Raw genomic sequence first — 13,704 nt, 5'->3', positions numbered from 1 at the left:
CTGTAGCACTCAGGGGATACACCTGGCTCTGTGCTCAGAAATCACTCCTGGCAGGCACTGGGGACCACATGGGATGCCAGGATTAGAACCACTGTCCACCCAGAATTGGCTTTGTGCAAGGCAAATGCCTTACTGTTGTGCTATCTCTCCGGTCCCCAATGTAGAGATTTTTATTATGTTTATTTAGTAGATTTTAATAAATTCAGTTACATAGAACTTTTGATTTCTTTCTGGAAATATTGTTCAAAAAGGATACTCAAAAGCAGGACTAGCCAAATAAATTAAAACTCTATTACTACAATAAAATGTCAGGTTATTATATTTAGGAGGTTTAGATATTCTTTATTACCATCCACTGGATTTGACTTTGGGAGCAGATTCTCGCAAGATCACGAAAAGGGCTTCCAAGGGTTGAAGGTTACAGAGAGCTGCAAAAGGAAATAGGTTTAGAATAGAGGAGAAAGATAATTTTAAATCACATCTTACATTGTATAGGGGCTTTTCTGATCTTTTACTTCATGTTCAATAGACACAGAATTAAATAGAAGCAAAAGAATACAAATATCTAATATTAACCAAAAGGGAGAATTGAATAAGTATAACAAATCCATTTTACTGGATACAATAATTACATTGAGCTTGAGGAATTTAAATGCATAGTTTGCAAGCAAACAGTCATTGAAATCTAACATGACATGGTCCCAGTTCATCAAGCATCACAAGAAGTAATTCCTAAACAAGGAGTCAGGTGTGTCCTACCTCAAGTACTGTTGAGCCTCCAAAACGAAAAAAAAAAGTATTGAAATGTTATTTAAGATTTTTATCTAGGGCCCGGAGAGATAGCACAGCAGCATTTGCCTTGCAAGCAACCGATCCAGGACCAAAAGTGGTTGGTTCGAATCTCGGTGTCCCATATGGTCCCCCGTGCCTGCCAGGAGCTAGTTCTGAGCAGACATCCAGGAGTAACCCCTGAGCATCGCTGGATGTGGCCCAAAAATCAAAAAAAAAAAGATTTTTATCTAGAAAAGCAAAAAATATAGAGAAAAATACTACTCTTCTTAGCACTCTTACTTGTTTTTGTGTTATATTTTTCTGATATTGAGAAGAATTTTTTTGGAAGTTGAGATTTCCAAGTAAAGACAAATACCTATTAAGAATACATCTTCTACAGAGTAATATTGTACAAATTCAAATCTTTGTGACTATATCTCATCTTCTACATATAAAAATAGGAAAATATTTTATTGCTTTCAAAATTACTATTAGGATTAAATGACAATCTACTTGTAGGAAAGTCTGGCATAATGTAGAAAATATAATTAACTTTAATTCTTTAATATTCTAATATGTTAACTCTAATAGTTTAATCTTGTCAAATAACTAAATTTTATTCTCTCATTGGGGGGGGTTGTTAGGCCACACACTACTGTCCTCAAGGATCACTGCTGACTCTTAATTTAGGGATCATGCCTGATTGGCTCAGGAGATCATATGGGATCCTAGATTGAAGCCTGATTGACCTGGTAAGGTATCATCCCCTAAACTTTCATTCACTTTTTCAGACATGCATCTATGCCAAGAAAATTCTATTCCAAATCACACTATATAAACATTTGTCATTGTATTGGTATTATGGGCTTTGAAAATAAATACATAAATATGTTTTTCACTTCTCTAATTTCCTTCCATATTTAAAGAAAGCTAATATTAAAAATGTCTCCAATGGAGAGCTATAGTGGAAACTTCCTTTAACATTACAGTGAAGACCATTTAATATTATATTCAGCTGAGGACATTTTTATATTAATGTCGTTTAGGGTCATCTTTGCTTATTCAAGATACTTCTCCAAAATACTACCGTGCCTAATAAGCAATTAATGAATAAAAAGAAGAGAATCTTCCTAGGGTGAGATACTAGAGTTCTATAAGGGCAACTATTCCGAAGTCAAGGTTTTGTTTCAGATATATAGGTATCGATTAGTGAACAGTATTTCATCTGAGAATCCATACAAATGGTATTGAAGAAAGTAAGGAATATGTAAGCAAGCCATTGTAGCAGAATTACGAACTTGGAGATTGTATAAACGAACTTGAAGAAAAATTACAATCCAGCATTGATTAAGAACCCACAAGAAAAAGGAGAGACAAAATGATGGAAGAAAATGTAAGATACTTAGGAACAAAAACAAGATAAATAATCTCCATATTATAGGAATACTAGAGGGGGGAAAAAGGGAAAGGGGACAAACAAGTACTGAGATAAATAATAGCAGAGAATTTCTCCAATTTCTGGAAAGAAGCTGCTGTACAAATCCAAGGTGCAAAAGAGTACCAAACAAAATAGACCCTAACCAAATGGCAAAATATACTGCATATAAGAAACACAGTTGAACAGTTTAACAAGCAGAGACTCAGAGAGAAAGGTTGGAAGACAATTCTTTAATCAATAGCACCCCTAAAATGCTGGGGTCATCAAACTAGAATCAAACAACATAGATATTCTTTCTTTTTCTTTTTCTTTTCTTTTTTTGTTTTGTTTTTGGACCACACCTAGTGGCACTCAGGGGTTATTCCTGGCTCTGTGCTCAGAAATTGCTCCTGGCAGGCTCACGGGGACCATATGGGATGGCAGAGATCAAATCGAGGCCCATCCAAAGTGGGCCACATGCAAGCCAAACTCCCTGTTGCTGTGCTATCATTCCAGTCCCAAAGCAGAATTTTGAATTTAAAAGTTTGTAAGAGCATTAAAAAAGACATTATTAAGAACAAAAATTAGTAGGAAATTTCAATAGCACTCTGTCTCCTCTCAATATATCAACTAGACTAAAACTCAGTAAGGAAATACTTGCTTTGAAGGAAATACTAGAGAGGTGCTTAGTAGATATAAATAAGAATTTTCACCTTCAAAAGTCAAATATACATTCTCCTTTATTGCACATTAATGAATTAACCAGAATAGACCATATGATGGGATATAAAAAATACCTGAATAATAGCAAGAGGATAGGAATCATAGCAAGAACCATCTCAGAGAATGAAGCACTAAAATGTATTTTAACCACAAACAGAATCTGAGAAACAATGAAAACACCTGGAAACTAAATAGTTCATTAATGAACAACCTGTGGCTCAGAAAGAAAATCAAATAGAAAATAAAAAAATTCTGGGAAACAAATAAATATAGGGATACAAGCTACCATGATTTGTGGAACACGGCAAAAGCATTAAGATGAAAGTCCATAGCTTTTCAAGCAATCATTTGAAAGGAAAAAAGGACTGACATAAAAATTTGATTGCATAAATTAAGAAAGTGAAAAAATGACCAATAAAGCAGGTAGGAGGATGCACCTAAAAATTACTACCAAGACTCACCACAAAAAAGAATGAACCTTAATAAAGTCAAGAATAAACAAAAGGGGGAATCACAACTGACACCATAGAAATAAAAGATGTCTTCAGAAATTACTTTAAACACTTCTATGATCTCAAATGAGAGAAAACAGAAGTCATGGAAAATTAATTGATGTCTATAACCTCCCAAGACTGAAACAAGGTGAGTTGGAATAACTGAACAGACCTAACACTATCGAGGAAATTTAAATGATTAATCAAAGTATTTTCCAAACAAAAGCTCAGGCCCAGATGGGTTCAATAATCAATTTTTTGTTTGTTTTTGGGTCATGCTCGGTGGCACTCGGGTTAATCCTGGATCTACACTCAGAAACCACTCCTGGGAGGATCAGGGGACCATAGTAGATTGAAGATCAATCCGAGTTGGTTGTATGTAAGTCAAACACCCTCCCCACTGTATTATCATTTCAGCTCCCCTTTCAAACCTACTCAAATGACCTACAGTAGGATGACCTACTGCAAATACTTTACAGAATCTTCCAGGATATTGAAGGAATGGAAACATTCCTAAATATTTTCTATTAATCAAATATCACCCTAAGACTAAATACAGACACACAAAAATAATTACCTGCCAGTCTTCTTGATGAACAAAGTTAGAGTTGCAAAGATCCTTAGCAGAATTCTAGTAAATATAGTTCAATAATTCTTTAAAAATGTCATGCACCATGCCTAATTAGTACTCATCCCAAGGATGCAAGGATGGTTTAACATACATAAGCCAATCAACATAACACCAAGTCAATGAAAGAAAAAAAAAAACATATGACCACCTCAGTATATACAAAGAAAGCATTTGTTATGGTCCAGCATTCAGTCATACAGTTCTCAACAAAACTGGAATTGAATGAATTTTCATCAATGTAGCCAAAGCTATTTACAATAAGCTCCCAGAAAACATTATACTCAATGGGGAAAACTAAAACCCTTCCCTCTACGATCAGGCACAAGACAAATTTGCCCACTCTCACCACTTCTACTCACTATAAGACTGAAAATGCTGGCCATAGCAATCAGGCAAAAATAAGATAACAAGTGCATCCACATAAGAAGAGAAGAAATCAAGCTATCATTATTTGTGGATGATATGGTACTATATTTAGAAGCCCTTAAAAATACAATACAAAATTTTTTGTGAAAAATAATGGGGATCAGAATGGAATAGACTATTTTATGGAGGATAAAGTAGCAGTCTGCAAAGAAATGGAATATATAATGTTTATAAGAGATTTTTCAGATAGCAACTGTATATTTTTGTTTTTGTTGTTCTTGTTTTTCTTTATATTAATAATTTTTATTTTGTCCAAAGTGAATTACAAATCAGTCACAGTAGTATTTCAGGTACAACATTGAATCAGGGGCATTCTCACCATCAATGTTGTCCTCCCTCCAACCCTGTTCCCAACATGGATCCCATATCACCCCTTCTTTGCCCCCTGGGCTGCTAGTATAAGTGGTCCCTTCTGTGTCTATATTGTTTAATTTAAGGCATAGTAATAAATGTCCCATTCACTCTTTGTGTACACATTAACAAACTTTTACTAATATTCTCATTTCTTTAAAGCAAGGGTCTCAATTTACTTGGGGGCCGCAGGAGTCAAAGTTGGGGTGAGGCAGGGCCGCATAAGGGATTTTGCTTACCGAATATTCGCAATAAAAAATTGCATTAGTAAAAAAAAATCGCAAAAAATCGCATTAAACATTTGCATACCTTGAATGGAACTGCTCAGGGTATGTGAATGTTTAATGTGATTTTTTTCTTACTAATGCGATTTTTATTGCGATTATTAGGTAAGCGAATAATCGTGAATACTGCGATATTTGAACGCCGGCTGAGGGCCACAAAATGTAGGAGGGCCGCAAATGGCCCACAAGCTGCGAGTTTGAAATCCCTGTATTAGACACTCATTAAAAAGACTAATAATTATGAATTTTGTACATTGTCAATAACGAAAATTCATGTTATTCCATATAAAATATTTCTTAAGATGAAATAGTCTAAAGGGAAAAAGTGATTGTCACCCCTGCTTTAAAGCATCACCAGGAGTGTTTGCTGAGTGCAGAGACAGGAATAACACTTTAAGCTGCAAGGCGTGACCCATAATCAAACAAAATATTTGGGGGGAGAAAAGCAATAGTACAGAAAGTAGGGTGCTTGCCTTGTATCAGGGTGACTAGGGTTCCATCTCTGGCATCTATTATGGTCCCCCTAGCACTACCGGGATAATTCCAGAGTGCAGAACCAGAATTACCCCTGAACATAGCCAAGTGTGGCCAACAAAACCCAAAAATAAAAGTACTAAGGAGAATGACAAAATATGAAAATATATAATTCAGATTGGGTGGTACAGGTTCAGCTGATTATACTGGCTGGTATAGACTGGCTGGTATAGATACTTGATGAGAAATAAAAATTGGAGTGATTTGTCAAGTTTATCTTGAATATATTAAGTGATTCACTTTTCTAGCAATAGCCCTATTCAATACTTCCCTGCAAATGATATTTTGAGGTTTGGTGTTTTAAAGTTAAATTGTTTTATATAGTAAATATGGAGTATGGATCCTGCAAAGTGAAGAAAGGGAATATCCAAAGTACAAAATACAAAGTACACTATTTTGTACATCAATGTTTGATGATTGAATAAATGACTACCAATTCTGCTTTAAAAGATTTTTTAGGTGTCAACAAGTGGTGAGTTCTTGGGCCCTTCCCTTAAGAGTTGTTCCAAGCACTATTCAGGGGATATTATATTGCCAGGGATTTAATCTAGATCCCCTGCAAACAATGTTTGTGATCAGCCTATTGAGCTAAATTTCCAGCCTTGGTTCAGATTTAAATATCTCCACAGTAAGTTTAAATTTCTATAATAACCCAAAGACTTAAAAAAAAGTCCTATTTGTAATAGTGCAATTGTTTTGTTTTCCTTTTTTGTGGGGGGGGGGGAGCACACTGCGATGTTCAAAAGTAACTCTTGTCTCTGGTCTCAGGAATAACTCCTGGTGGTGTTTTTTGGACTATACAGGGTACAGGGATCAAATCTGGGTTGACTGCATGCAAGTTAAGCATCCTGCCCACAATACTATCTCATTGGCTCCCAGTGGAACTATACTTTATTCATACAAAGTCCCTATGACAACTTTTAGGGAAAATATTATTTTGCTCTTTTACTTCTCTAGGGGAGAGTCACCAAAGAACAAATGCAACAAATGCAACTTGGATCTCGGAGGCAACGATCAGATAATATAAAGCTTAGAATGTCATTTTCACAGAGATAATTACCATAACCAGAGATATTTTTGCAGTTATTACTAGAGACAATAAAAAGTTGTGGAAAAACATGCTCTATAGGACTATTTCACATTTCTTATAACCAAATTTGCACAATTTCATTTACATATCAAGGCTTACTTGTTCTACTCTATATCAATTTGAGTGCAGACTCTGAGATCTGGAATGTGGCTCAGTGGCAGAGTACATGACCTTCAAATAGAAGACTGAATTTTATTTTAGTCATTGAAATTAAAAAAGAAATCTATTGGGGCCGGCGAGGTGGCACTAGAGGCAAGGTGTCTGCCTTACAAACGCTAGCCAAGGAAGGACTGCGGTTCGATCCCCCAGTGTCCCATATGGTCCCCCCAAGCCAGGGGCAATTTCTGAGTGCTTAGCCAGGAGTAACCCCTGAGCATCAAATGGGTGTGGCCCGAAAAACCAAAAAAAAAAAAAAAAGAATCTATTGGTTTGCTACATTATTTTGCAAGAATATTGACATTTATATACTCTGCCATACTATCCATATATTGGTCCTGCGAGTTTGTTCATTGTTGCATTTTCACCCATGAATAAATATTTTATACGGCAAAAATAAACCTAACAATTTAAGAAATATGCAACTAAAATAATATAAGCCTATTTTTAATCATAGTGAGGAATACTTGGAATGATAGTAAAAATTACTATTCAGTGTAGTCATACCTTTTAACTAATTGTAATCATTGGAAGTAATATAGAATACCATATCATGTATTTAAAAACGGGAAAAAGAAGTAGAAGCAGTGCATGTCTGCACCTGGAAAGCTCCATAGACTCACTGTTTTCGAAAGAGAGCTATATCAAACCATGAAAAATTATGGGTACACAACTGAAAGCTGACAATCTTGGGAGGAGAGGGAAGGCGAAGTCCCTGCCCTGCTGAAGTCATGCCTGCTGCAGCCATCACCCAGAATTGCCACGTTGTCACTGGCCTTGCTTCACCACTCTTCCGTGGATCTTTGCAAAGATACCAATCTGACTAAACTCTAGGTATGCCTGTATTTGCTCTGATATCACCAATTTTTTTTTGTAGAGAGTGCAGGCATACCTCCCCCTTTGTCATACTTTGGGAAGCCCTGGCAGATGAAAACATGCCCCACAATAGCTGCAGTATCAGCAATTGTGCTTGGAATTCCTGGACCATATGGGTAGTTTTTACGGCCACGTGACAACTCCATCTTTCATACTGTTTTTTCCCCATAGGAGACACTAATTTAAACACTGTGTATCTGAAGTCAGTGTCTGAAAAAACAAATGATGTAATATAGTCAACTAGCAACAAGAGCTTACTAAACCTGATAATGACTTATGATCTCATTAGAGATACAATAAATTTCACAATTTTGCTTGTCACTGTACAATTTTTTAATTTTGCTTCTTTCTTTCCTTTCTTTTTTAATAATCTTTCTCAAACTTACCTAAAAACAAATATGTGATCTTTAAATAAATTAAACTTTATTAAAGAAGTAACAGTAGCAGTATGTGGTAATATTACAGGCTAAGAATATTTCCCATAGAAAATAAAGAGATCAGGGCCAGAGAAGTGGTGCAAGCAGTAGGGCATTTGCCTTGCACGCGGTAAACTAGGACAGACCACGGTTAGATCCCCTGGCATCCCATATGGTCCCCCAAGTTAGGAGCGATTTCTGAGCTAATACCGACGAATAACCCCTGAGCATCACCAGGTGTGGCCCAAAAAAAGCAGAAAGAAAGAAAGAAAAAGAAAGAAAGAGAAAGAAAGAAAAAGAAAGAAAGAAAGAAAGAAAGAAAGAAAGAAAGAAAGAAAGAAAGAAAGAAAGAAAGAAAGAAAGAAAGAAAGGAAGGAAGGAAGGAAGGAAGGAAGGAAGGAAGAAAGGAAGGAAGGTAGGTAGGAAGGAAGGTAGGTAGGAAGGAAGGAAGAAGGAAGGAAGGAAGGAAGAAAGAAAGAAAGAAAGAAAGAAAGAAAGAAAGAAAGAAAGAAAGAAAGAAAGAAAGAAAGAAAGAAAGAAAGAAAGAAAGAAAGAAAGAAAAGAAGGAAGGAAGGAAGGAAGGAAGAAGGAAGGAAGAAGGAAGGAAGAAGGAAGGAAGAAGGAAGGAAGAAAGAAGGAAGAAGGAAGAAAGGAAGAAAGGAAGAAGGAAGAAAGAAAGAAAAAGAAGAAAGACAAAAGAAAGAGAAAGGAAGAAAAAAGAAAGAAAATAGAAATGATGAGGCATTATATACATATATCCATTGCCATTTCAACTTTATATATATTGAATATAAAAGTTCCCCATAAATTTTATCTTGCTCATCCAACATATTCATGTTGCTTTCAGGACCACAGATTAGAAGCAGCACCAACTGACATTCACATCTGTCCCACTTTTAAACCAAGCCAAATCATCAAAATAATTCAACGATAGGGATGAGGTACACTATTGGTGGATATAGTAGTGAAAGTATGGACATTGGAAACCATTATTAATATCATTGTAAATCAAAGGATCTATATGAAATATATTAAAGCAAGAAACAAAGTAACAAATTAAAAAGATAATCCATTGTCACCATGAATCATCAATTATTTTTATCACTACTATTAATCCTTTAAAAATATTCTCTTTGAATTTCCTTTCTAATTTCCCCAATACTTACTGTATCTTTGGAGGAGGAGGAGGAGGAAGAAGAATTAGAAGAATTAAGAAGAAGAAGAAGAAGAAGAAGAAGAAGAAGAAGAAGAAGAAGAAGAAGAAGAAGAAGAAGAATTAGAAAAAGAAGAAGAATTAGAAGAACAAGAACAAGAAGAAGAAGAACAAGAAGAAGAACAAGAAGAAGAAGAAGAAGAAGAAGAAGAACAAGAAGAAGAAGAAGAAGAAGAAGAATTAGAAAAAGAAGAAGAATTAGAAGAAGAACAAGAACAAGAAGAAGAAGAACAAGAAGAAGAACAAGAAGAAGAAGAAGAAGAAGAAGAAGAAGAAGAAGAAGAAGAAGAAGAACAAGAAGAACAAGAAGAACAAGAAGAACAAGAAGAACAAGAAGAAGAACAAGAAGAAGAAGAAGAACAAGAAGAACAAGAACAAGAACAAGAACAAGAACAAGAAGAACAAGAAGAAACACAAATCCTTTTAAGTAGCTGCTGGGGTTTGGGGTTTTTTTTTTTGTTTTGTTTTGTTTGTTTCATTGTGTGTGTTTCATAGTTTCTGGTTTAGGTTTTTTGTTTATTCTTTTTTTGTATTTTTGTTGCTTCTGCTTTGTTTTTGTTTTATTTTGTTACCTTTTTCTTCTTTTTCCCTTTCTTCTTATAACTCCTAAGGTTTTTTTTTTTTTTTACCTTTTCCCCTTTCTTATATCTCCAACAGAATCACATTACTGGAATTATCTTATTCTGCCTCAATTTGAGGGGGAAAATGGATGATACCAGGACCACATAGTCGTATGAGCATTTAGAGGAAATAAAAAAATAAGCACATATGAACACCAAACCCAAAGTCAATGACAAAAGAATCGATACCCAATCTACAACAAGCTGTACAAATGGGGACTAGTTACACTAGCATTATGCGGGGGTTAAAGGAGAGAGATAATGGGATGCATGCTGGGAACAGGGTTGGAGGGAGGGCAACACTGATGGTGGGGATGCCCTTCATTCATTGTCACTATGTGCCTTAAATCTTACTGTGAAAGATTTGTAATTCACTTTGGCCACAATAAAAATTCTTAAAAATATTCCCTTTGGCTTTGTAATATGTTGCCAAAATAATCCAAAATTATAAAGCTTTGTGGGTAGACAATGTGTGGGTGACCTTGCAAGAATATGTCTACATAGAAAGGAGAGAAAAGCAATCCATCTTCTCTACTTTTACACACTTTAGATATTTCTCTAAAAATTCACCTAATGTTTCATGAGTATCATTGAAGTTTGTATAAACAATATTTTATGAGTTGTTATATATCAAAACTCACATTCTGGTTATACTTTCCTGTAAATAAAAATTTGTTTTAAAATAACAGGAATCTGATAAGTCATTTAAATTATAGAATGGTGCAGAAAACTTAATGAAACAGAGGCTTTGATCAAGTAAGTGTGCCAAAGTTACTGAAAGGAGCAAATAATTTAATAGATAATTTTAGATTAACTCCAAAGAAGCAGACTTTCTTTTTACTTCCAAACCCATGGAAAATAGAAAATACATGGAGTATATAAAATATAGCCATGTATTATCTCTATTTTAGTGAACAGCTGGAATATTTTCTCAAGCATAAAAGTCTGGAGTAGTAAAAATATTCCACCAATAAATATATACTGAAACGTCTTTAGATTCTGTTTGGTTGGGACTGTTAGAAGCACAGACTTCTCAGGTTAAATGACAAATTAAAAATATAAGAATCAATTACAGACTCTTGTTGTTGTTGTTGTAGGAGAGGGGGCCCACCAGCAATGCTCAAGAATCACCAAAAGTGATTCCCACATGATCCCACATATGGGATGTGGGAGATTTGAGTCTTAGTCCTCCACATGCAAAGTATATTTCTTACCCACTAGTAAGTGCAAACTTTTTATGCACATATACAATCAATCTGACCATATAATACAATAATGACTGACAAGGTGATTATAGTTTGGCAGATATGAGGCAACCATATAATAATACAAACTTATTCGTACAAGTAGTAATCTCACCTTCCCCAGGGACAGATCTGTTAACCATATTTTCCATATTTTCCTAACCATTAATTATCACAAAAACAATCTAATAAATGTCTTGTCAGTGACACCTTTCCTTAGTGTGGATGGTTGGCCAACATTTTCGATAAGTGAGGGTGATAATGTTCATGCTTAATAACAAACATTTGCCCTAAATATGAATCTTCCTTCTGCTGTATTAAGTGTGTATATATTTGAGCTTTTTAATTCCAAACATAAGCATTTATACAAGCAAATATAAACATAATTAAATTTTTTTGCCTGAAAAATTCAGCACCAAACGATACTTAAAAACAACTTTATTTCTCATTGTCTTCTAAATGACCTTGCAGTTTTAAACAGAAAGGAATATTCTGAAACTGGGGTATCTCTCAAGGACTTTGAGTACTCACTAATTTTTGCCTTAGAATTGAAATCCAAAAAATTTGGCCAGAATATAGCATTGGGCTGTTGAGAAAACCTTTACCAGGCATAGATTTGCATCTCTTTCAGATAAGCTTCTTTCTTTTAAAAACTATTTCTTAAAAGATATTCTTGCAGTAATTTTCAGAGACAAAAGAGAGGAGGGCTGGAAGTGTCAGCTCACTACATGAAGCTCACCACAAAGTGTGAGGAGTACAGTTAGAGAAATAACTACATTGAGAACTATCATAACAATGTGAATGAATGAGGGAAGTAGAAAGCATGTCTAGAGTACAGGGTGGGTGAGGTGGGGAGGAAGGAGATTTGGGACACTGGTTATGGGAATGTTGCAGTGGTGAAGGGGGTGTTCTTTACATGACTGAAACCCAACCACAATCATGTTTGTAATCAAGGGGTTTAAATAAATATATTAATTTAAAAAATCAAAATAAATAAAAACTATTTCTTAGTCAGATCTTGGGAAATTCGTTATGTCCTAGCCCCTAAAATAAAACCTGTTCCCTCAGAAAAAGGAAGTTTGATAGCAAAAACCTGCTCTTTGCAAAGCTCCTTAATCTACATCTATAATGACATCCAGGGCTTAGGATAGGAACTGCTTTGAGATGTTAAAATTTATCTTCTCTTTTAATTCTGTATTCTTACTTGAAATGTGTCTATTAATCAGGCTTGCATACCACCTAGATCCATGTGAAATGTGTTGTAGAAGCTTCCATATACAAAAGAGGTAAGTTGTAATTTAACAAAGGAAAGCATTCTTTTCATACAATAGAAAAAACCGTGACTGGCAAAATACCCCATGTATACCCCCGATTCTTCATATTATAATCAGAACATCTTGTTCTCCCACACAACCTTGTGTGGTCCCTCATTTCTTTATATTTTGCTGTCAGTGCATGCAGTCTCCTAGAGGGAACTCAAAGAAGTTCTCTATGTAACTGGATCAAAGATAGCCACACGCATCAATTAACAAATGTTAAACAATTTTACTCACGAGGAGCCCCTTCAGCCATTTCAATAGCAGTGATTCCCACAGACCAAACATCACTCTGAAAGAAAAATATCACCGAAAGTCATGTAAAATTAGGAAAAATGAATTATTTAGAATAACAAAACAACGGGGCCGGAGAGACAGCATGGAGGTAAGCCATTTGCCTTGCATGCAGAAGGTCTGTGGTTTGAATTCCGGCATCTCATATGGTCCCTGAGTGACTTCTGAGCATAGAGCCAGGAGTAACCCCTGAGAGTTCCCGGGTGTGACCCAAAAACCAAAAAAAAAAAAAAGAATATCAAAACAAACTTTGAAGAAATTTTCATGGATTTTCTATCATTAGTCTTAATAAAACCAATCTTGCACTATACAGCAAGTTGATATCAGATAGGATTGATCTTAAGAAAAATATTATTTTTAGGTATATTTTTTGCTGCTTTTATTAAATTACCAAGACAAATATACTAAAATGAAATCCTAAGACAAGGATTTAATAACTGCACGATTTTAGGTAAAAATTTAATTCCATATACCTCAATTTCTTCATACATAAAACATGAATAATATTTGTGTTCAGCTAATAGAACTGATATAAATTAAACACTATATAATGCACTTTTTGACAATTTGGCAAAGTGATCATTATTTACTGTAATAAAAAGTCATATTAAAGAAAATTAAATTTTTCTTCACTGCTGTTATCAATTGCATTTTATTTCTGAAAATATGTAAGGAGATAAGAGCTAGATGTAAAGATTTTTTCTAGATTTAAACAAATTAGTTGAATTTTCAGTAACCCAAATTTATAGATCTCTTAGTTTCAAGAGTTGTGATGGCCTGTTTAAAAATTTCAATTGCACAGATATTAATAAGAAAATATTAATATGGATGAAAGGCCTTGGAAGACA

The 13,704-nt window shown here is 34.8% G+C and overlaps 1 protein-coding gene across 1 annotated transcript in view; it reads right to left on the bottom strand.

The window, feature by feature from the left end:
* Window positions 1-13,704, bottom strand: part of NRK (Nik related kinase) — a 181,313-nt gene that overhangs the window by 73,012 nt on the left and 94,597 nt on the right. The window contains 2 exon segments of the mRNA XM_049766937.1: window positions 350-428; window positions 12,800-12,854. Coding sequence (XP_049622894.1) covers window positions 350-428; window positions 12,800-12,854 — 134 coding nt within the window.

The sequence above is a fragment of the Suncus etruscus genome, chromosome X (genome assembly GCF_024139225.1).
Source record: "Suncus etruscus isolate mSunEtr1 chromosome X, mSunEtr1.pri.cur, whole genome shotgun sequence".
Taxonomy (NCBI): domain Eukaryota; kingdom Metazoa; phylum Chordata; class Mammalia; order Eulipotyphla; family Soricidae; genus Suncus; species Suncus etruscus.
The sequence above is the reverse complement of the archived record's forward strand: the minus strand, read 5'-3'. Positions and strand labels throughout refer to the sequence as shown.